Raw genomic sequence first — 23,602 nt, forward strand, 5'->3', positions numbered from 1 at the left:
TTTTGCTTAAAGTCTGTTTATTCATTACAAAACATTTATCAAGTGTCGAAGACACTCTCTGAAGTTAGTAGACATAGACTTGCAGGGACCTTAGATGCCATCTCTAGTCAAATCCCTGTACAAATTCCCTGCCAGGCAGTCAGAAAGCTCTACTGACCTCCAAGGGTGAATAACCCCAAATGGACACATCCCAAATGGCCACAAAGCCCTTTCCCATCATATGTTAGAAAATTCTGCCTATGTCCAAACCAAATCTGTTTCTCTGTGCAGTCCTGTTTTCTTGCCCATTAAAGTTCCCCCAAAGTCCAACACAAAAATCATTTAAGAAACTTTTAGTTATTTGAAGGCAGTATATTAAGTTTTTTTTTCTCTAAGCTAACCACCCACTGAATCTTCATTTATTTAACCTAAAAAAAAAAAAAAAAAAAAGGCTCTGAATCCCCTTCATGAGTCACAGGACTTTCCATACATTTGACCTAGTTTATTAAAGCTGCTTTTTTTCATTTTTTTTTACCTTTTCAAGGGTGTTTTAGCACATGAAATCTAAACCAAACACAGTGAAGGTATAATCACAGTGGACTAGGTTGGTGCTATCACCTCCCCCATCCAATGCACTATATCTGCATTAAGATCGCCTAACAGGATTCTATTAGCTATTTTGATGGTTTCATCCATCCTGCTGGCACATGTTGAACTTGTAATCAGCAGAAGCCTATAAGCCACATATCTGCCAGTTTATCCTTGTGTGCTTTTGTTGTGCCTGTACAAAACTTTACATAGCCCCTTTGGATTTCATGTTGTGGCCTTCATGCAGTCTGTTTCCAGCGTAAAGGTCTGTGTTAGGTCCCAGTTCAATCACATATCCCTGCCAACTCTGTCTTCAGCAAATGTGATGGGTGTCATTAATGCCCACATCAATGCCAATAATAAAATGGTTGACCAGGAGAGAGTTTGGAAGAGAAGGCCACAAGACCTTCTTGATACATATACATTTCCCTTGCTCATTGGATTTCATAATTCAACCAGTTATATACACCTAATTTTACCTTCTTTTTGTCCAAAGCATCACGAGGAGAGGCCAGGTGAGCAGCATTCCCGTGAATGAGGAAATGAGGTTTATCTAGAAAGACTTGTTCTTGATGGAACCAAACTGAACTTGAGAGGACAGCATCTCTGTTTCAAAGCACTTTGAAGCTCTCTTTTAAATATCCTTTAATAGGATTTTACCCAGGATCTTACTCTACTTCATTTTCTTCTTAAATAATAATAAGAAAGGAGGTAGTCTCTTAATAGCATGGTCATCATCATATTGTTTACTGAGCTTTCCTTGGGAGCAAGGAAACAATACTCAACTGTCCGTAATTTGGGAAAGGCCCAACCCTTGCATTTATAAATAAAATATTGTCCTTATTTTCTCAAGAAAGCAGATTTTCTTGGGGAAATATATATTATGTATATTGTATATTAGAAAATACTCATACGCTCATTCACTCATTTTGAATCTGCAGGGCATTGGTGCTGTCGGGAATACATAAATGTGCAGGGGAAAATCTCTGCTCTAATAGGCCTTTTAGCCTGGTAGTATGAGAACACAGAAGGTGGAATTTATTCAGTGACCTAAGAAGAGAGTCAGAGAAGGGAGAGCATTTTTACACTGTAGGGGACAGCGAGGAAAAGCTTCATTGAGAAGATATCATAGAATCATCTGTAGAGTGTGGGTTGGGTTTCAGCAGAGACAGGGTTGAAAAGGCATTACAGAGCCATAGAAAGAATGTGATCTTTTTAGAACTACACTGAAAATAAAGAATCTTATGTGTCTAAATGGCGGCATTCGGTGCAAAGGCTCCATCCGCAGTGCGGCAGCTCCAGCAGTTGGCCTGCACACTTCACAGGAGAGTCCACAGGAAGAGTGGGTTTTTATGTATACTTCTTACATCCAAATTAAATTAACTCATGGAATTTTCCACCCTTAGGAATTAAAGTAGCAGCTCATGAAGTAATCCAGTTATGTCATTCATACCAAAACAGAAAATACTGGAGCAACTTGGCACTGTTTAAAAGCCAAGAGCAGGCCTTTGCCATTTTATATTTTTTTAAATCTGTGGCCGTTGTGTTATTTTAAGTTTTATTGTGGCTGTAAATTTTTCAAATCAAAACTATCTTAGTTGCTTAAAAAACAGAAGTGTAAAATGGGTTCATAATAAGGAGAGGGTTTAAGCAAAGCAGCTTTAGTAACAAAAGCCAAAAATAAGCTGTTGTAGCATCACGTTTTCTCTAACACGAGAGTTCTACCTAATTGGTTGACGTTCACAGTTGTGCGTAATTATAGCTTCCTCTTTATCCATAAATCATCTTAGAACTATAAAGTTGGGTTTAACCAGAAGATCTGTCAAATATTAGTTAAATGACATCTTTTGGGAAGCATTGTCCTGATACAATGGCCACATTCATTTTAAAGCATTTAATTGGACATATTGTTACAAACCGCAGTATTGAGTTTCCACATTTTAATTTTGTATCCGCCTTCTCCCTGGCTCCTACACGTGGACAGGTCTCTTTTGGAGTTGAAAGTGTGTGAAAGTTATTGGAGAATGGTAGTCTCTGGGTAATGTTTCTGTAAGCTGCCCAAATTTTTCTCCCTGTAGTCTAGATGGGAAACAGCTGTTTTTTATTTAAAAAGCTGTTTTGTGAAATGTCTGAATCTTGAGGTGTGGAACTGAGGTCACCATTAAAGCAGGTGCTGGGGCATAAGTAAGAAAGGATCTGGGGGCCGGCTGGCTCTGTAATCTGTGGCAGGGCGCTTCCTATTACAGGAAAGTGTTGAAGTTTGCTCATTTATTTAGGACACAAGCAGATAGAAGGAATCACTTGCAATGCTGTTAGAAATTGAATCTCTTCAAATATAGCCAGACTTTGAGTGAATAATTAGCTCTGTAGGAAAGAAAGCAAAATGGTCATTTCCCTAACGGGGCCTCAGGTACAGGGTTCCAAGGTTTTAGCCTCTTATAGAGGTTATAAGTGCTTGAATTTCCTTTTTAAACATACCCAACAGTAAAAGAACTACCATTTCAAATAAGTGGTACTATAACTGACTATGTCCTCTGAGTTTATGGGTGTAATCTGAGGGAAAAGGAGCAAAGAAAACGGAACTGGCAAGACCAGTGCTGGGGCAATTTTGCAGAAAGCCAAGTAAGAAACATGTGGAATCACTAAAGTCCAGTGCATGTCAGGTATCCACCAGCCTGAAGATGAAAGGAAGCAAGCCTCCTCCCCTTGGGAACTGGAGGTTATTAGCAGCTGTTTACCCAGTCGGGAACAGAGATTAACATTGTAATTTTTTTTTTTTTTTAAGAACTAGAAGAAAATTTGTTTGGGAAGTTGGCTCTTCATATCAAGCCACTGTGCATTGCCAAAAAAAACTTCCTTTCTCAGAATTCATGTACTAGAATTGAGCAATGTTATGATTCCCTGAGAAACTCTGGATTACTAAGAAGTCTACCTCCATTAAATAGAACAGAAAAGGACAGAGAAATGGATGGACATTTGCTGTTGACACATTCTGTTGTACTCTTTACAGTGCAAAATGAGCTGTTTGGTTTGTTACTTGTTCCCTCAAACTCACTCTACCTATGGCATTCTCCCCCACCTCTCCTATCCCCACCTCACACTCCGACCTTAACTTTTGCCACTCTCAGTCACACACAAATGAATTTTACACATCTTACAGCTTATAAAATGACTTTTTTAGGCAGTGCAGTGGTGGCTCAGTGGCAGAATTCTCTCCTGCCATGCTGGAGACCTGGGTTCGATTCCCGGTGCCTGCCCTTTTCATGAGATATTCTGAGAGTTGCTTAGTACTCTGTGGTGCTTTATTCTCAGGAGGAAAAAAAACAAAGAGAGAGAGAGAGTTAAATATTTTTCTTTTTTTCCTGATTTAATGCTACTCTTAATGTCATTTTCTTTTATTAAGTCCTTTCTTTTGCTTTTGATTTTATTTATAGCAGAGCCACTGGTCATGTGGAAACTATTACCATAGAGCAGATGAAAGACTTCATCGCAGTGAAATGAGTGAATCGTTTGGGCCACTGGGGCGCACATACATTGAGGTGCCACTTATGTCCAGAATAACCCTCTGTTGTTCGCTTTGCAGCAAAGCAGTTGAAGTTTATAAAGGGCTTTACAAAAATCTGCTTTTTGTCAGAAATATGTAATCTGACAATACAAAAACACGTCGACACTGTCCTTAACAACTCACGTCTTCGCTTGCACATATATAATCCCTAAATAATGCCGCTTATTGATGTAAACACAGAAACTTTCATTTACAGTTGAGATGTTATTTATTTAGCATTTAATATCAGTTTTAAAAATATATTCGGATAATCTAAATCAAAATTCTACACATCTTTTAAAAGCAGTCTAATATGCGCCTTCTTGAAAAAGTCCCTAGTCTCTCAATCTATGATTTTATCATCTTTAAAACCCTACCTGATCTACTATTTTGTGACATTCATCTTATTTTGCCTTATATAACAAGAGTACCCCACCATTAAAATATAAGGCTATAAGGTAATAGATGTGTCTGTATTTTATTATATTTTTCCTACAATGGCTTACATATAGTAGACATTCAGAAAGCATTTGCTGAATGAAAATGGAATATTTATTGTTTTGTAGAAACATGCTAAATGAATAATTGACAATATCTTAAGGTTTTAGATTTCAGAAGTAGTCTCAGAGATATGTGCTGTTTGTGTAATCATTTACGGTTTAGGAAGCAGCTAATTGCACGCTGTAATATTTCAACCCTGTACAGTGATCTATCCACCTGGTCCCTGCTCTTGAGAGGCATCCATCTCAAGACAGGTGTGTGTGTGGGGGGGGGGGGGGGGGCTTGGCTTTATGAATGGCAGCAAAGCAAAATCAATGAAGTTTATGTCCTTCCCTATTAGACGATGCCTTGAGCGAATTTAAGGGTGATATCCATAAACAACCAGAAGAGATCCCTATACAGGCCCAGTAGGGTTAATAATATGAAAGTAGAGAGCCCTTCCAAGAGCTTCACAGTCCTGAAAGGAGTAGCGTTTGGGGATCTGTGTAACTAATAGAGAAGTGCGGGGTTGGGGCTTGTGAGAAGCTAGCCCTGCCAGCCCGAGCAGGGAGAAGCCTTGGCTGAAGTCTTGGAGATGTGGGAGTGAATGCAGCAGGTGAGTAGGTAACAGAAGATTCATATTGAGGGATTTTTAGAATCAGGATGGTCCCATGGAATCTGGATGAAGAGTACAGGGAGCACAAGGTAGATATCATTTTAACATGATCCATAAGACAACTGAAAGCCATGATTGAACCTTAATATGCAAGGTACCAAGTAAAGAGCAGAAACTATAGCATTCAAAACGTGAGCGTTTAAAAAGTGTTGTGGAAGATGGAACAAAAATGTTTAGGCACGCTTCTTTACACTTCTACCTCCTTTCCAAATAGTTTACCATGGGTTACTTATCTAATAAGAAAAGCATTTAAAATACAAAGGCCAGTTAGGTAACCATAAATACCTAGTTAGGTAATGATAAATACCTAAATGGCCAGCTGCCTACAGATAACGGGGCAGAGGTCAACAGCAGCGTGTTTGTGCTTGCACTTCAGCGATCTAGAATTCCAAGCACACATCAAGCACTTCATTATCTTTTCCATTACTGAAAACAGAAGAAACTGGTTACACTAATTACGAGAACATCACCATTTCTGTAATCTCGCTGCTAGAAGAAGTTAGTTCACTAGGGATGGATTAACTTTAGTTCCAGACAGTCTATTTGTATGAAATGGGCTCTGTTAACCTCTCTCCTGACAAGGTTCCCCATCAGGAGACTGCATTGAGTTATGGCTTCCTCAGAAGGAAAATCATATAGAGAATAAGAGTGAAGAGGAGAGAAATGAAACAATTTACATAGATGACACGAGTTTTTTTTAAAAAGGCGAACGGAAATCAGTTTTCAGCCGTTTGCATCTCTTGAACCACCATGTCAGAATCATTCACTTTAACCACTTTGGTGGACAGTTCATGGAAGATTCAGCCTAGCCAATCACATGACAGATGACTCATCAGCATGGCCAAGGTCAGGGTCCTTTAGATAATGTTTAAATCCTCTTGCAAATTATTATACTATCTGGAGAATCAGCATTAAACAAATCTCCAGAAAATTGCACAATGAGGAATTACCTTAAATTTCAGGAAAAGCACACGTGAAACTGATATTTCTGTAAAAAAATTAGGTGTCTCAAGACAGTTATGAAGTCTTCACACAATAAACATTTTAAGAATCAAAACAAGGTCCAAACAAAAGAATTGAATCCAGACTTAACTCTAATGAAAAAATCCCTTAAATGCTTAATCACATGAATAAAAGAAATAATCTGTTAAGTTTTTTACCTGAACTATACTGAAATAATATTTGTGGCTGAAGAGTTTTCCAGCTGTTGGGTCTTTCTGCCACAAAAGAGCTGGTTAACAGGGGTAGATCTGGTTTTCTGCAGCATCCCTGTGCCTGTGGCATTGTTCCTTGCAGTATCTGTCTACTGCTGCCATTTCATGCACTTCCGAGTTCCCATCTGTGAGCCATTAAAAAAAGTATGCATGACCACTTCCCAGCTCTTTAAAAAAACGTGCTTTTGGACAAAATGGTATTTAACACATTTGAGAAAATAAGTTTGCTTTCTTCTGATATGACAGAGATCTGGCAAGATAATTGAAATAGAAATCTAGCACTCTACGATTGTCATGTATAATTGATATTTCATGGGGAGATTACAGTTCAGACACCAACACTGTTTTGTGTGTCAATGGGTGTCTAATTACAGTGAAAACCCATCAACTTCTTTTTCCATGTTTATGGCAAAACAATTAGAGAGCAAAGTAAAAGTTAGAAGGACTTTTTACTTTGTCCTATCCTGTTTTCCTGTTATTGTTTTTTCTTTTTCAGAAAACACTTAGGTCAAAAAGAAAAATTTTGAACCAGATGCCATTAATAACTTGGATTTTGAAATACCGAAATGTTTTAATAGCCTCTCTGGTTTTGTGGCATCCTTATTAAAGGGAATGCGCTGTCATTACCATTTGGTCTAGAAATTGATGTCCAGTGTCCTCAAGTTCCCACCCTGTGCTCTTTTAGAAGGTTATGGTAGAATAGAATAATCGAGGTCTGAAAGCCTGTTTTGAAGCAGTTATCTCTGAAGATAACATTAACAAGGATTGAATAACTGCCAAATGAAATTTAATACATTTTCCCATCCATGAAATAGGCCTCTTAAATACAACAGAATAATTACTTTCACAATACTCCCTGGAAACAAAGAGAGTGAAATCATTGAATTTTTTTTGTTGTTGTTGTTTGTGGTGTTTGTTGTTGGCTGAAGGTAAGGACAAAGGATATTTACCAGAATGCTCTACACATGGTTATATAAAAACAGCCTTGCCAACAGCCACCTCATTTGAAACTGCATAACATTTCAATCTATTTATGTTGGAAGGGCTGCAGTAAGTATTAAATCTTATAATTGAGTTAGACATCTTGGCCTCGGCCCTGAGTTGATAAACCATAATAAAGAAAAGTAAAATTATTTTCATATATATGATGTATATGTTATATTTATTTATGTATCTATACATATATGTGCAGTATAGACACAATCACCTCTTCAAAACAGAAGCCCAAAGACGTAAACCACTTTTATTACTTAACACTCCTCCCTTCTCTTCTATGTATACCCACTCAAATTGTTGAAAGTTCTTGTGTTTTCTGTGTTTGAAATCTGTTTTAGTCCTCGAAATAGACATGTCATGTAACCATTCTCAGCTTTGGCTTCCTTCTCTGTAAAATGAGGGGTTTGACCTAATTTTCAAAGTCTCTCCAAGCCCTTGAACATTTTCAGTGATTTAAAAGTACTTCTAATAAGTAAATCATTTTCCAAGTAAGTGAGGTTATTTAGAATTATATTATGCTTAAGTAATTGAAAAACAATGTAATGCACATTTAGAGATACTTAAATATTCCCAATGATAAATTTACATAGGAGAATTTAAGTGGCTGTGTCAGAATTTGAATATAACTTGACCCAAGATATGATGTAACAGATTTGTATATAAATGCACCAGCCAGGATTGATGGGGCATGCCGATGGGGCAGGCCAAGGAGCCATGTGTGAACTGCCTCATCCTGCCTTCCCTTCCTCCCGTGGTCCAGTGGACCAAGTAGAACACTTATCTTAGGATGGACCCATTTGTGCAGATGACCCATGTCTGCTTCAGAATGATGAGCTGGACAATCAGGATATCTTGGCATGCTGAACTAAGAAAAGCAAAAACGGAGGAGGTGGTAGCCAGTACAGCACCTGAAAGGTATTGGGAGATTCCATGAAGGTACAGTGTGGGCTATAGTCATGAGAGAGCAGAAACCAGAGAGAGGCAGGGATGCCACCAGAGGGAGAAGGAGAGACTAGAATGGCCCATGAGGGACAAGGAGGCTAGCCAGCCCTTGGAGGTGCCTTGGGTCCCGAGAGCGCCCCAGGTCTAAAATCTAAGTTAGGGAAAACTTTATGATAAACCTTTTAGTTGAGCAAGCTTAAATGGGTCTCTGCTCCTTACTGTTGAAACTGCCCACACTAAATCAATCAGTGTACCTGACCCCACCAAGGATCACCCTAAGTTACACCAGGAAAAGGTCCACATCTGAGTTATTCATCAGGGTCCCCAGCACCTTGCAGAGTGACAGGCATGGACGAGTTTAGTAAATGTTCATTGAATCAATAAATGTGTTCTCTGATCAAATCAGTTAACAATTATTGAATGAATACATTTGAAATCTTAGCTTTATCTTTTACTATAAATATATCTAAGACTACATTGTAATTGATATGAGAAGATTCTCCTTAAAGGTTACAAAAAAGTTATAATCAGTATTAATAAAATTATTTTCCTAAACTGAATTTTAACTCTAGACTATTGCTTATCTAGATGAAAATGTCATGAAAATGCAGCTATAATGATATATAGATTTTCTAAAAATAGATGTTATCCTTAGAATCAATTTGTGTTGAAGGAATTTGCCTTTTCCTACTTACATTAATATATATTTATGATATGAGAAGTGGAAAAATCCCTGAGTTTTCAATCAGGCTTCCTGTCTGTTTCTGAGTTATTCTAGTGGTGGATTTGTGCTATCCGTTATTTCTTTCCTTGTCTTTTATCTGATCTGAAATTTTTCAAGAGAAAAGTAACTTGGGTTTGAATATGCCCTGTGACCAAGGAAACAAGCAAAGCAAAGCATTTTCTTCCATTTGAAATACTAATTCCACAGCCAGAGTCAATAGCATTGATCCTGGCGAACCACACCCTATGTGGCTCTGGACCTATTAGGCCATTCATTTGACCTGAAATGCATACGGTTATAAAAGAGGCCTTATGACATCAAAGGTAACTTATCTCCAACTTCCTTTATGGAAAATGATTGATATTATTTGGAATGATTGATAAAGTTAAATAACATGTTTGCCTAAAATCCAAGCACAAATACAGGTTGAAGAAGCATATCCTCAGACATATTTATAATGTCATTTAAGGTTTTACTCTCATTACAGAGAAGGAAAAGTTTACAATGATATAGTTTGAAGCAAAACTAAGACAAAGTGCAAAGGTGAACATAAGCAGAGGTAGCTTGGGCTTTGAGGGTTCTTGCACTGCAGAGGTTTTTATCGTTCTCCTTCTGGTACACAAGTATTTTCAGTTAAAACACATATCTACAGTTATCAAGTACCTATTATGTACCAGTTGTTTTGCATATATTTTTGCTACTCCTTACAATAAACCTGGGACTTCTCTAAAACTTCTAGTACCAGTCTCTCTACTTTGCATTTGAGTAACTTACCCATGGCTGCATAGCTAACAAAGAAGTCAGTTAAAATTGGAATCTAGATATCACTGAATCCATTACTGTACTCTTTTCACCCAGTTACCCTATCTTTTATAATAGTGGAAAACAAACAAAAAAAAAGGTAAAAGGATAATTGGTTGTAGTTTTTATTCCCCTTGTGAAAACTAAATGTGATCTGGGGAAGGGGGGAAAAGGAAACATCAACCTTAATAAGCAAATATATTTTAAGTGAAAAAACAACATATCAACCCTAAATCATTTCACAGACACATACAGGGAAGGCGTGAATGTTTTGGTAGGTTGCTTTTAAATGGGAGGAGTACATCTCTGTGCTCAAATCTGTGGTCATCTTCATTAATTCTGACTGAGAATCATCCTTTGTGGAAATTCAATAAATTAAATCCATTGAGAATACCAATAAATATGAATTAGTACTAAGGTAACAGATTGAGGTGAATATTGATTGACGCACTTAAAGAGCAACCATTTGATCTAGGCCTGTAAAATTCATGCTTACAATTTCATATCTTCTATTGAAGAGATAATCATGGATTGAATCATTCTGCTAAACGCAAACATATAAAACTAAAAAAAATTCAGAATCTCAGTGGAAAATAACAACCACTCTTGTGTCCAGAAAGGAAATAAAAATATTTAGAAAGAATGAGTGAAAAATGCCTGAAGGAATGGTGGGCCTGGTAGGTCTGCCTGTAAGAGAGCAGACAAGTTAGAAATGAAAGACAGTAGGCATGGGGACTGCAGAAAGGATGTGCAGGGGGCTTACACCTCTTCCGTGGAACACGTGGAAGCTATAGCGTCTCATTCCATTTTACATTTGACACCCACACATAGAGGCTAAGTGACCATCCTTCACGAAGTCTGGTGATAGGAGCAGGCCCTGGGTCCCTCAGCCTTCCCCACTGAGGGGTATCGGGATGCTTCAAGGTCTTCAAATCTTATCTAATCTTGCTCTACTTTGTATGATTCATGCGATTGACCCTTCCCTCACCAAAAATTATTTGACTTTTGTATTGTTTTGAAATGAATAAAGATGTTACTTTATTCTCAGCTGCCTTTAAAATAGCATGTGCTTTGGTTCTGTGAATTGGATTGATGCCAGTTCAGATTTTATTGTTTTTGCCTTCTTTGGAAATACTCTTACACCATTTTGGGAAGAAAAGGGTGAACAATGTGCCTTTATGGTTTTATATTTAGGATGGAAAGATTAAGCTTTTTTATTCATAGCAGTACGAATTAGTGGATAAATATTGTTTAGTGTTAGACCCACTGCCCACCAGAAACACTCACTTAAACAATAGAGAAAATAACATTCTAACTTGGATATACAAATAAAGTATGATACATTCATGTTCTTGGTGGCTTACAAATGCTTACTGGTTTTGCTTTGAGGCGTGTGCTCTAAAGTCAGCAATTCCTGTCTCAGTGCCACAAATGCAAGGTCTCTGGACCCCTACTTTGGACTCTGGTAGTATTAGTTAATAAAAAGCTCTGCAGTATTTTTTCAAACCAAGTAATAATACAGTACTTTATAATTTTATTCTTGGAAGCTTAAAGAATGTTTACAATATGCTGTCTTTCCAGGGTCAGAATGGGGGCGTGGGGGTGGGGGAGGATGGAAAATTGTCCAAGCATCCTTGCATGGCAATGATGGCATTACTGGTGTGTTTAATAAAACCTTTATTGGTACATTTTCCGGTGTGATGGCATTGGCAGAAATGGTCCCCCTTTGGATTTGGAACCCAGCAGCTGATGAAATACAGTAAACATTAATTTGGAATGGGCTGCCAGTTTTGGAAAGCCAGGTGACATTTTATTATATTTGTACCAAGCAGGGGCTGCGTCCCATACTGCTGTAGCTTCCGCTGTCAGAGGCTTAGCTGGCATTATGAAAAAAAAAAATGGCAGGCCTGAGAATCTTATCCCCTGAAATGAAAGTCGAATGCCAAATTGAAATTCCTGTAGGATTTCCGATAGCAATGGGGGAATTGAGAAGCCCACAATTAAGCATATGGGCATTAAGATAATTGTCAGATCTGTTGGCGGACATGATAGAAGACAGATGGGTACGAATCAGTGCGCTCCACTGCAGCACCCTGGGAGACAATTTGACGTTTTACCTGCCTGAGCTACTCTGCCATATTTGTCACTGAATGTACAGCACAGCGTCTTACTGAGTGTTAAGTGTTTTGCGTGGCGCGATAGGTGCATGTGCAGTCTTCCAGCGCCCTCTAGTGAAATGCAGTTGGGAGTAATTATGTTTCAAAGGCTGGTCTTCCTTCCTGCGGTCTTCGATGCCCCGGGAAGTAGCTGTCCCTCCGCTGGTTCCCACTAAACCCTGTGGCTCCTCTTTCAGGTTGGGGCGCATCGTGAAGATGGCGTGGCCCTGCGAGGCAGCCATTCTCTGGTGCCAAACCAGGTTCCTGTTCCACAGCTTCCTGTCCAGTCCGCCACTTCCCCGGACTTGAACCCACCGCAGGACCCTTACAGAGGTAGGTCCGCCCACCCGGCGCCTCGCGGCCCCACGTGGAGCCAGGGCAAGATGAGCCCACTTGGCATTCACCCCTCTGGGAGCACTGTTAGAAACCAAGGATAAAATTTCATACAGAATGGTAAACAAATGGAAAAGTATTTCAAACTTAGCCTCCTAATTAGGTTTCTTCGGTAACTGTTTTCCTCAAACATCCTGTGAAGTCCTGGTACTATTTAAGCAGAGAATGAGACAACACGCTGATGAGAGGAAATTTTATTTTAGCAATTTCCAAATTTTGCTTATTCAGGTCCTCTAATGTCGTTACTTATGGCCTGAAAATGATATTTCCAAATGAAAAGGAAGGAAGGAAACCTCTCTTTTTTAAGATGGAAGGAAATGTAGGTACATTTAAAAAATGATATTGGGGACAGGCCACAGTGGCTGAGCAGGCAGACTTCTCGCCTGCCGTGTTGGAGACCCAGGTTCGATTCCTGGTGCCTGCCCATGCAAAAAAAAATAAAAGTGGTATTGGGTTGGATGATTTTGTCACTTGAGTTGTCTAGTTGTAAGGCTGACTGCAGATCCCCAGGGACATGACCTGGGGCCCAGGCTCATCCCTCTACTTTGCTAACCAGGTGACTAGGAGATACAAATAATATCTTCTGGGTGGGCAACAGTGGCTCAGTGACAGAGTTCTCGTCTGCCATGCCAGAGACCTGCGTTCGATTCCCCTTGCCTGCCCATGTTAAAACAAAAACCTTCCATTCTCCTCATTTTGAAAATAAGAAGAGTACTACCCCATGGGAATAGGTATAAGCACTTTTTCAGCAATTGAACATTGTACCATCTGAGTGCTAATTATATATATATAATATATATGGGTATGCTTGGTTATTTTTATCTGAATATTAATAATTTGCTTAGGCCTTTTTTAAAGATCTTTGATTTGGCTCTTTCTCTCCTAGATCAGTGCCTCTCAAATTTTAATGTACAAATGTATTACTTTTGAGGATTTTGTTTAAAATACAAATTCTGATTAGGTAGGTTCTAGGGTTGGGGCCCCAGATTCTGCATTTCTAACAGAATCACAGGTGACAAGGATGCTCCTGGTGCAAGACCACATTTTAAGTGGCAAAGTTCTAGACTACACAGATTATAACTTGAGGGAAATACTTAGGTGCACGTGCTTTTATCTTAGAAATAAATTATTACATTAAGGTCAAGGTTTTAAGTATATTGTGATCTTGGAAAGTTGAACAGTGAGAAAGCAAGAAGTTTCTTCAATAAGCAGCTAACTGCCTTCCATATGTACCATTTTTAAATGCTGATTACTCCTCTAGAATAAGAGAAGCTAATTTCAGAATATCATTAGGGTGTCTATTGAAGTCTTGACTGCACATACTCAGCCTATTCCCTGGGAATTATATTTTAAGGACATTTTTCTATTAAATCATTGCATATGGAAGAAACTCAATATAATAGCTGATATTTACTTGGGTTCTTAATCAGAACATTGAGGTGTGTGATTTTCATGATTATGATTTTCATTGCAATTAAGTTGATGTTTTGTAGACAGTGAAATTACCATCTACTCCAAAAGATTGCAAAATAGAATTTAACCTCAGAGCCAATGTGGGGAAAACTTGTTTCCGCAGGTGCATTTTTGGAACTTCACCAGATAGCAGAAAAAAAGTGACAGGAGGATCACAGTTCAGCAGAATGAATTGCATGGCTGGCAGCCTTACAGTATGGGGCACGTGTGTTTATGCCTTGAGTCTTTGGCTAAGTGTCACCTGATCTCTTTGTCTGCAGGCATGCCACCAGGACTACAGGGCCAGAGCGTCTCCTCCGGCAGCTCTGAGATCAAATCTGACGATGAGGGCGATGAGAACCTGCAAGACACGAAATCTTCCGAGGACAAGAAATTAGATGACGACAAGAAGGATATCAAATCAATTACTAGGTCAAGATCTAGGTAACAGTATATAATACTGTCGCTTCATTTAATTCCTTTATTGGACTTTGATGAAGTGAACAGAACAGGAAGAAACTATTTAGTTTTTTCCTGGCAGGTAGATCTTAATTGAAAAGGAAATTAAAGGCCTAATCTAGAGGTACTAAAAGTATCGTTTAAGATACCTGTACTCTAGTGAAGCCTTAAATGTTTCTGAATTTATGAATTTGGACCCAAGGCTAATCACATAAGATAAAAACAATTCAGCAATTCATAATCAATTCAAGTGCAAATGGTTTATTTTTAAAGCTGTACTCACTCTACAGATTTGGTCAGAAATGTTCTAATATTGCTAAAAGGAGATCATAAATGTGTTAAGAGCTCAATTGATGTATATGCACACTGTAACTGTTTTCTTACCTTTAAAGTGAGAAAACACTGATTTCCCAGGGGCTAGTGTCAAGAATTGAGACGTGTTTAAGAACAATACCTACACTATTGTTATTGTTGTTTGTCTTGGATACCCTTTCCACAGAAAATGCTATTGCAAGAGAATAGTTTCTGGTTGATTTTCTTAAATAGCTAAATGTCTGATATCTTTTAGGTTTGTAATTTTCAGAGGTTTTTGAATACAGTAACTCCTGTGTTCTTTGCCTCAGTTCCTTTTGGTGGTTTTTATTGGCAAATTAAACCAATTGAATGAAGACTACATCTAATGGCCTTTAAGAACTAAGAACAGACTTTTTACTTTGTATTTTCCTGTGGCCTTTGTAATTATTGAGATAAATGTCATTACATAAAGCTCCGAAGATGCTAAAAGCTTCCAACTTACCCCTTTTCACTTTGCCTACACTGCTTCATGTACTCATTGTCATGTTGCTGAGAAATTTTGAGAGAAGCTCTCACATCCTTAATGGTTTCTAGCTTAGTCCAGTCACTTCTTGGTAGTTTATCATCATTACTTATGCATATTAATGGATTTGTTGACGTTTCTGAACATTTTAATTTGCTGTTAAGAACCTTCTTAATTTAAAAGGTCACTCCTGTGACATTTACTTGTGCCTCCAAATCTGTGTTTTGAGGCAACATTTCTAGGCAGTTTTATTTGCATAACCTATTTATTTTTACGTGAATACTGATTTTAATTAGCTATTAGCCTGAAAACCTTTGGAAAACAAGTTCTTATTTTTAAGTTCCCTTTGTGTTAGGTATGGCATAGTGTTTAATGTATAAAACTATTAGCCACATTATTAGCTTCATAACAGTCCTAGGAGAGACTTGACTCTGTTCCCATTTCACTTATTGCATCTGACGTGAGTAGTGGAATGTAGAAGGCAGCACATGAAGTGAGCAGAATCAGCTGGCAGAGAAAGAGGGCATTTCCAGTTGGTTCAGTTGAGTTGCATGTTCACCAGCACACACCTGCAGCAGACTGCTCCATCTGGAAAGGAGTCTAATCTGTGGTGAAGGGAGCTTGGTCTCCCAGCATCTTGGTTTCTTGTCTTCCCCACCCTTATTTTTACCCCTTCACCCAAGTGTTCTTTGCTTGCATACATCATTTAAGGTGCAGCATGTACTTGCAATCCAAAAATACTACTTGCATTTTTGATTGATTGGAGCTTCTCAAGTGTAGCTGGTCCTCATTACAATTTGGAAGTAATCCAGGGATTCTCTAATATGAAAGCTTCAGTGCCATTCAGTTAAAGCCAGCATTCATTAAGTGTACATTGAATTGACTAGATATCTTCCCAAATGTCCTCCAGCTCTGAAATGTTGCAGTTTATAGTCTTATTCTATGAACATTTCAGACGCATGGAATTCATAGTCCTTTCAATCATGCCCCTCCCAGTGCTTGACTCACTAGGTTCATGTCCCAGAGATGGTCACCGCCTTCATAAGAAAAGACATCTTCCATTCTTCCCATGTTTTATGTGATAGCCCTTGACATATTTGAAGATGTGAAGCCTTCCTTATTTGATTATGATTCCAGATGACTCATTAGCCTCCATTAAAGAGTTTCTCATTTGTTGATACAACACGCATAAACAGACAGTAGTGATCTTACTTTTGCAGACTATTTCCAGCCATGCCTTTGATATCAATTAAATAATATTTCAGTCCTCATGATCTGACATTAGTTCTTTGGCTTAATTTTTATTCACGAAGAACTCATGATCATTTACAACCAATAGGTGCTTGGTTTTTGTATTGTTTAGTTTGTTTAGCAGAGCCGATATCAATTCTGTCTTCCCCAACTTGTGTTTGAAATGGTAAACAGCCATAATGTTAAAGACCATGGTGATCATGTTTTCCAATCTTTTACTGAATACATGGAGAGAAGGAGACTTGCACTGGTTACGTGAAGTGATCAGGCCTTCATGCCAGTTAATGGTGAAACCCACACAGAAGCCCAACCCTCTTTACCCCTGTTGCTTTTGTACCTTAAGTGCTGGACCTTTTTCAGACAGTTATAAGGCCACATCATGTTTATTTTGATCTGCTATTCAGCTCTATCAAGATCTTTTTTCAATTGCTTGTTTTTCTCAGGTTTCAGATGTCATTGTATGAAAGTTTAAAAAAAACGTTTAGAAATCTTTCTAAAGTGGAGTCATAAGTTAAGCTCAAGTTGAGTGTGGTCTGTTTCATAGAGTGTCATCTTATCGATAAATGCTTTACTCTCCTTTTTGCTCCCCTACACCATTTCAGGCACCCTTTGAGCCCTGACTGTAGCCTACATCATCCTTTCCTGTTTGATTTAGTTTTAATTTCTGGGAGAGACATAATTCCCTGTGTATGCATGGTCACAGCAATATGAAAGCAATCTCAGTTTCAAGTTGATGCAAAATTCTCCCGGGAAACTGGCTTGAGATCAAAAGTTTTCTGAAAATATCTGGAAGTAAAAAAACAGTAATTTAGATGTCTTAATTTTCCCCACACCATTAGAAAATGTCGCATCCCTTTTGTCCCGCAGCAATAATGATGACGAAGACCTGACGCCGGAGCAGAAGGCAGAGCGTGAGAAGGAGCGGCGGATGGCCAACAACGCCCGCGAGCGCCTGCGGGTCCGGGACATCAACGAGGCTTTCAAGGAGCTCGGCCGCATGGTGCAGCTCCACCTCAAGAGCGACAAGCCCCAGACCAAGCTCCTGATCCTCCACCAGGCTGTGGCTGTCATCCTCAGCCTGGAGCAGCAAGTTCGAGGTCGGTACAGGTCGAGCCTACTTGGAGAGAGCGGGGGAGTGTGGGGCAGGAGATGAACTGTGAGGGGCATGCTGGCCATGGGTGGCAGCAGATAGCAGACTCTGCAGCATCGTTCAGAATCATTGTTTCCATTGCAGGCTGCATCTAAATCTATAGCGCAGCTTCCCTTTGTCCTAAATTACATTATAGGATCCTCTAATAGTTAAGACTACATTGTGACGTTTCCATGTGTACTGTCAGTAATCAGAGTTTAGTGTATTTGCTTTACTGACTTTTTTCATACTGTGCAAATTTACTATGCAGTTCAACTTGTATTAGGGGAGTGACTTGAATCGTCATGTACACATTTATTAACTTTTCTTTCATTCTGTCTTGTAAAAACGGGGAGTAAGAGTCAGATGCATGGAAAAGGACATACATGCCACTCTACCAGGAGCATTGGAGCTAACTAAACGCCCTGTGTTTTGTCTTCCACAGAAAGGAATCTGAATCCTAAAGCTGCATGTCTGAAAAGAAGGGAGGAAGAAAAGGTGTCCTCGGAGCCTCCCCCACTCTCCTTGGCAGGACCTCACCCTGGAATGGGAGACGCATCGAATCACATGGGACAGATGTAAAAGGGCAAGTGTGTTTTCAAGCATTTTGGAAATTGATCATAACTCTCACCAAGGCATCAGCCATAAAAGTCAAATTGTACCCAAATTAATGGAATTTTTTTCTTGGAAAAAAGAATTTAAAACTCACACTTCTTCTATTATAAATGTATTGATTAATTTCCCTCTCTTTTTCCTTTCTTAGGTCCAAGTTGCCACAGTGCTTCATTAAAACAAGAGACCACTTCCTTAACAGCTGTATTATCTTAAACCCACATAAACACTTCTCCTTAACCCCTTCTTTTGTAATATAAGACAAGTCTGAGTAGTTATGAATCGCAGACGCAAGAGGTTTCAGCATTCCCAATTATCAAAAAACAGAAAAAAAACAAAAAAAGAAAGAAAGAAAAAAGTGCAACTTGAGGGACGACTCTCTTTAACATATCATTCAGAATGTGCAAAGCAGTATGTGCAGGCTGAGACGCAGCCCGGAGTCTGAATGGCAATCTCTCCACACTGTGGAACAATGCATTTGTGCCTAAACTTCTTTTGGAAAAAAAAAATATAATTAATTTGTAAGTCTGAAAAAATATTTAATTTAAAAAATTGTAAACTTGCAATAATGAAAAAGTGTACTTCTGAAGAAAACTACATGAACGTTTTTGTTGGTATTCAAGTCAGCTAGTGTTTATAATTACTGGATATTGAATATAGGGGAAGCTCGGCTGCCCTAGCAACAAAACCAGCAAACGTCCTGATGACAACGAAGTGATGACATTAGCCATTCCTTAGGGTAGGAGGAACAGATGGATCTTATAGACCTATGACAAATATATATATAAATATATATATAAATATATATTAAAAATTTAGTGACTATGGTAAGCTTTTGTTCATTTGTTTCAGACTTTTTTCTCCTGTAAAAATATAGTACTGATTAACTTTTTTAAAAGAAAGATTTTACTGTAAATATGGATTTTTTTTTTTGGTCTTATTTCTGTCCCTTTCCCTGGTTTGTTATCGTAACCTGTAGTGCCAACTCTGCTTCCGGAGGGGTAGTGCAGGATGAAATGCTGACCCTGATGTTGCTTCTCATTCATAATTAAGTAGAAAGTTGTTTCTCCAGTCTTTTGGGAACACAGGACTTAAAGTCACATCATGTGTAGATATTACAAGCAGCATTACCAAGACATGGCAAAAAGAGTTTGTCTGAATTGTAATGTTGCATTTGTGACCCTATTCTGGGATTTTCAGAGGTACAAGGTTAGAATGCTACAATGTTACCACTGTGCCTTCCAATGTTTATATCATCGGAAACATAACATAATCAAAGTGGCTGTGATTTAACAAATGATTAAAGTGTTACCTACATGTGTAGCCCAAGTAGTGTGCAGTGAGGCGTTTCTGAATACATGGTCAGATTTTTGGAAAAAACAAAACAAAAAAACAAGTTAAGTTCAAAATCCATCAAATGAGAAAATTGCAAGTAGTGTGACAGAGCTGATTGGTTTTCTTGCGTTCTTGGTTGTTGTTTTTTTTTAATGGGTTTACTAAAATGTAGATGACTTAACTGCCTCCTCCTTTGTTTGAAAAAATGCCAATATTCAATCATCATGCAGCATTATAACAAGCCTTATAAGTCCTAAAGCATTAAGTTGCACTTTCTTGAGGAGGGGTAGTGCAGTATTTCTCTGGCCAGTATGAATGATGTTTATACTTAACATATTTGATAGATACATAGATCAAGCTATGGCACAGCAACTCATCAGATAGCTAGCTTTGATGTCTGGGCACAATTGAACCAACTTCCATCGTGAATCTTTATAATGATTGACTTTGGTGTATAGTGCAGTAAACAAATAGTGCTCCTAGTTAAGTATTTGTCAGCATCCTTTTGTCTCTAACTCGTTTCTATTTTTACAGCCACACAATCTTGGCATGTATTAAGAAAAAAAATCCCTGTTCAAGTAGTTTTTCCACCTATCAGCACTGAGTAAATGCCATCAATCCATCGAAATGGTCTAAATGTTCCATCTGTTCTCCTGTTTTGCCAGTTATATAGTAATGAAATACATTTGTAAATTTTATGCAACAAATGGCAAACGTATCATTATTTTGAAATTGTGTATGTAAAAGTTATATTTTTACATGTAGACTCTTGTTATTATGTGTTTTAATACATTGTATCAGTTTTTGTTTTTTTTAACTCTGTGGTTTAAAAAGTTTCATTTAAATGAAATAGTGAGCTACAAGAATCTGAATTTTATGTTCATTTCTGAAAATGTAAGAACAAATAAGGTAGTTACGACGTGGTCATCTTTTACAAACCCATAAACATTTTGATTAGCTGTGTGTGTGTTGAAAACTGTAAATACGTTCAGTAGCGAAAAAACTAAAATACTTTGATTTGTTGATAGGTTCCTAAAATGTGGAGGTGGATTAAAACAGTAGGAGAATAACGGAAATCAAACTTCATGAAAACTTTGTTTGGGGGCTTTCCTGTGAAATGTGTGAACAAAGGAGCTTGATGAAGGGTGTGGAAGACAATAATGTGTACCCTCCCCTCCTCCCCGAATAATGGAAACCATTGTGTACTTGTTTCCTCAGTATGTTAAAGATTTTGTTTTAGTGGTACATTCTGCACTCATTTTGTATAGTCTACCAAGGCGGGTATCCCTAGGAACAATATTATATAGGAAGCAGGTATACTCGGTTCACATTCAGGATAAGTGTACAGAAGAAAATACCGTGTTTACTCTTTAGGGAACTGGAAACACTCCCTGCATTGATGTACATTTTAAGAATGGCACTTTGATACATGCTATCATAAAGGTGCTGTATAGAGCTGAATTAAAGTTTTCAAATCTGTAAACAAAGCAAAAAATTAAATTGTAGTCATTTGATTATTTTTTAAATTGGTGCTTTCTATTTTGTTCTCACTCAGAGTAAAAGCTGCAATTTATTGTTCACCAGCTTTGATGTATTCGTTACTCAGTAATGTAATACCTCAATTGTTGAATTCCCTTTGGAAATAAGCGAAAAACTTTTTAATGGCCACCAAAAGCTGCTCACTCCTTTTTGCTTGGTGGAGAAGCATGATCTGCACCTATCCAAATTGGGTTGTACCCCCATCAAACAGATAAAAGGGAATGTGGCCTTTTTAGTGTGTTTTTTCTTGTTGTTGTTTTGTAAGTATAAAACCCAGGTAAGATATTGGTATCCTGCGCTGGATTTTCAAATGAAATGTAGCAGAAGACAGGATAAAAGTACCAGAATTCCCTAAGGGTCCATACTACACTCTATGTGATGATACTTAGGCTGGAGATCTGTTTACGAATCTCGGACTTTCAGAGCAACTTGGAACAGTTGATCCACCTCCACATTCAAGTAGTTTATGAATATGCAGAATAGGGATCTGTTCATCTAGAAATTTCTACCATTTGTCTTCTGTGTAGCTGCAAGGAACACTAATGTTTCTACAACTGTCAGTCCACCCAGTGATGCAACTTGTTCTGATTCAGTCTTCCGATTCCTTTTTGTTCTTCACTTTTTCCTAGTTCTCATTTTTTTATTTTTAATTTTGATCTTTGCTTTGATGAGGGGTAGGGGTTTGGGAGGGCATTGAACCAAGACTTGGGGTTAAGAGGATTTTCGTCTTTACATCCAACAGGCAGAATATGGTCTGTGTCCAAAAGTGAACTTGAGTCAGGAATGAAACAATTTCAGCATAAACAAGCACAAAAATTTAGTCTGCTGGCTGACTGGAAACAAAAAAGTCAAGATGGAATATGATGAATTCCAACACAATGGGGCACCAAGGCCTTTAGGCCTCTTTTTATTTTGCTTTGGTTTTGTTTGTTTTTCTTTAGAGATACGCTCTTTCTCATGGGACTTGAAGTGGACTCATCTTTGTGCAGTGCTGGTTTTGCCATACTCATTTCAAGTATTATAGACATATGTAATGGTGAAAATATATGAACTGTGGCCTTTTTCATTCTTGTTACTTGTGATGCAATTAAGTGAAGATAAGAAAAAAAAAAGCAGAGATTTACCATGTATCAGTGCCTGGCTTTTTGTTATAAAGCTTTGTTTGTCTAGTGCTCTTTTTGCTATAAAATAGACTGTAGTACACCCTAGTAGGAAAAAAAAAACTAAATTTAAAAATAAAAAAATATATTTGGCTTATTTTTCGCAGGAGCAATCCTTTTATACCATGAATATTACGAAAAAAATTGTCAGATTCTGAATATTTCTTCTTTGTAGATTTTTGGAATCATTATGAGTAAAAGTTTGTTACTTTATTTTACTATTTAAAAGATGTTATTTTACCATGTGTTACTGAGATGAAACTGTATGGTAGCTTTTTGTTTTTTTTTGTTTGTTTGTTTGTTTTTTGTTGTTGTTTTTTAGTTGTAGGTCGCAGCGGGGAAAGTTTTTGCGACTGTACACATAGCTGCAGCATTAAAAACAAAAAAAAATTGTTAAAAAAAGAAAAAAAGGGAAAACATTTCAAAAAAAGAAAAACAGTTACACCTTGTTTTCAATGTGTGGCTGAGTGCCTCGATTTTTTCATGTTTTTGGTGTATTTCTGATTTGTAGAAGTGTCCAAACAGGTTGTGTGCTGGAGTTCCTTCAAGACAAAAATAAACCCAGCTTGGTCTAGGCCATTACCTGTTTCCATCTGTAGTTATTCGATGAAGTCATGTACATGACCGTTCTGTAGCAATAAATGTGCCATTTTTATAAACTGTTTCTGACACTTGTTTCATTTCATTTTACATTGTCCATATAGTTACGATTCTTTTCTGTAAGTAAAATTGCATCTCTATTTCGTTGTCCAAATGTTGGAAGTATTGACAGCTTAACAAACAAAACATACAAAAAACAAATTCACAAAACAAATTGAAAAGCAAAGCACATGATTGACCAAGGAAGAGATGCCCTTAATGAAAATGGAACGGGATGCATGCAAAACAAAAAGAAAACCGCCTAGAGGATTAACTAATTGAAGGGATATAATTAATGTGTGTGTAACACTGAAGCTATGCATTTGAAAAGCTTTGAACTGCGCCAGTGTTTTTCGGTTGTGCTGCAGGTTGCTCAGTCAAGTCAGCCTTAACCTTTTGGATCAGTTGGTCGGCTGTTTGGCAGAACCTTCTCAGCTAGATCTTTTCAGTCAAAAATCTAAGATGATTTATTTTGTATCGCTTTGTTAAAAGCTGAATCTTGTTAACCACAATTAATATTATACTGTATTTATACTTTCTCAAACTCTACCCGCCCCACCACTTCTGGTTGGCCCTGTTGACTATTAATCCACATGTAAACAACCAGATGTTTTTCTAACTTGTACAAACTGACGTGTGTCACCTATGATGGGAGGGGAAAAAATGTACAGATTAAAATTATTCAGTGTTATGTACTGTAAGTTAATATTTTTGTA

General features: G+C 37.9%; 1 protein-coding gene across 33 annotated transcripts in view; it reads left to right on the top strand.

The window, feature by feature from the left end:
* TCF4 (transcription factor 4) overlaps positions 1-22,906 on the top strand; it is a 463,737-nt gene extending 440,831 nt beyond the window's left edge. For 27 of the 33 annotated variants that reach the window (XM_077135388.1, XM_077135394.1, XM_077135390.1 and 24 more), the window contains 5 exons: positions 12,298-12,433; positions 14,227-14,389; positions 17,340-17,569; positions 18,047-18,187; positions 18,365-22,906. In XM_077135388.1, the coding sequence (XP_076991503.1) occupies positions 12,298-12,433; positions 14,227-14,389; positions 17,340-17,569; positions 18,047-18,183 (666 nt within the window). In that variant the 3' untranslated portion in view covers positions 18,184-18,187; positions 18,365-22,906. The remainder of the gene's footprint in view (positions 1-12,297; positions 12,434-14,226; positions 14,390-17,339; positions 17,570-18,046; positions 18,188-18,364) is intronic. The other 6 variants (XM_077135385.1, XM_077135387.1, XM_077135386.1 and 3 more) reach the window with 1 other exon arrangement.
* Positions 22,907-23,602: the final 696 nt, after the last annotated feature.

The sequence above is a fragment of the Tamandua tetradactyla genome, chromosome 18, assembly GCF_023851605.1.
Source record: "Tamandua tetradactyla isolate mTamTet1 chromosome 18, mTamTet1.pri, whole genome shotgun sequence".
NCBI classification, from domain to species: Eukaryota; Metazoa; Chordata; class Mammalia; order Pilosa; family Myrmecophagidae; genus Tamandua; species Tamandua tetradactyla.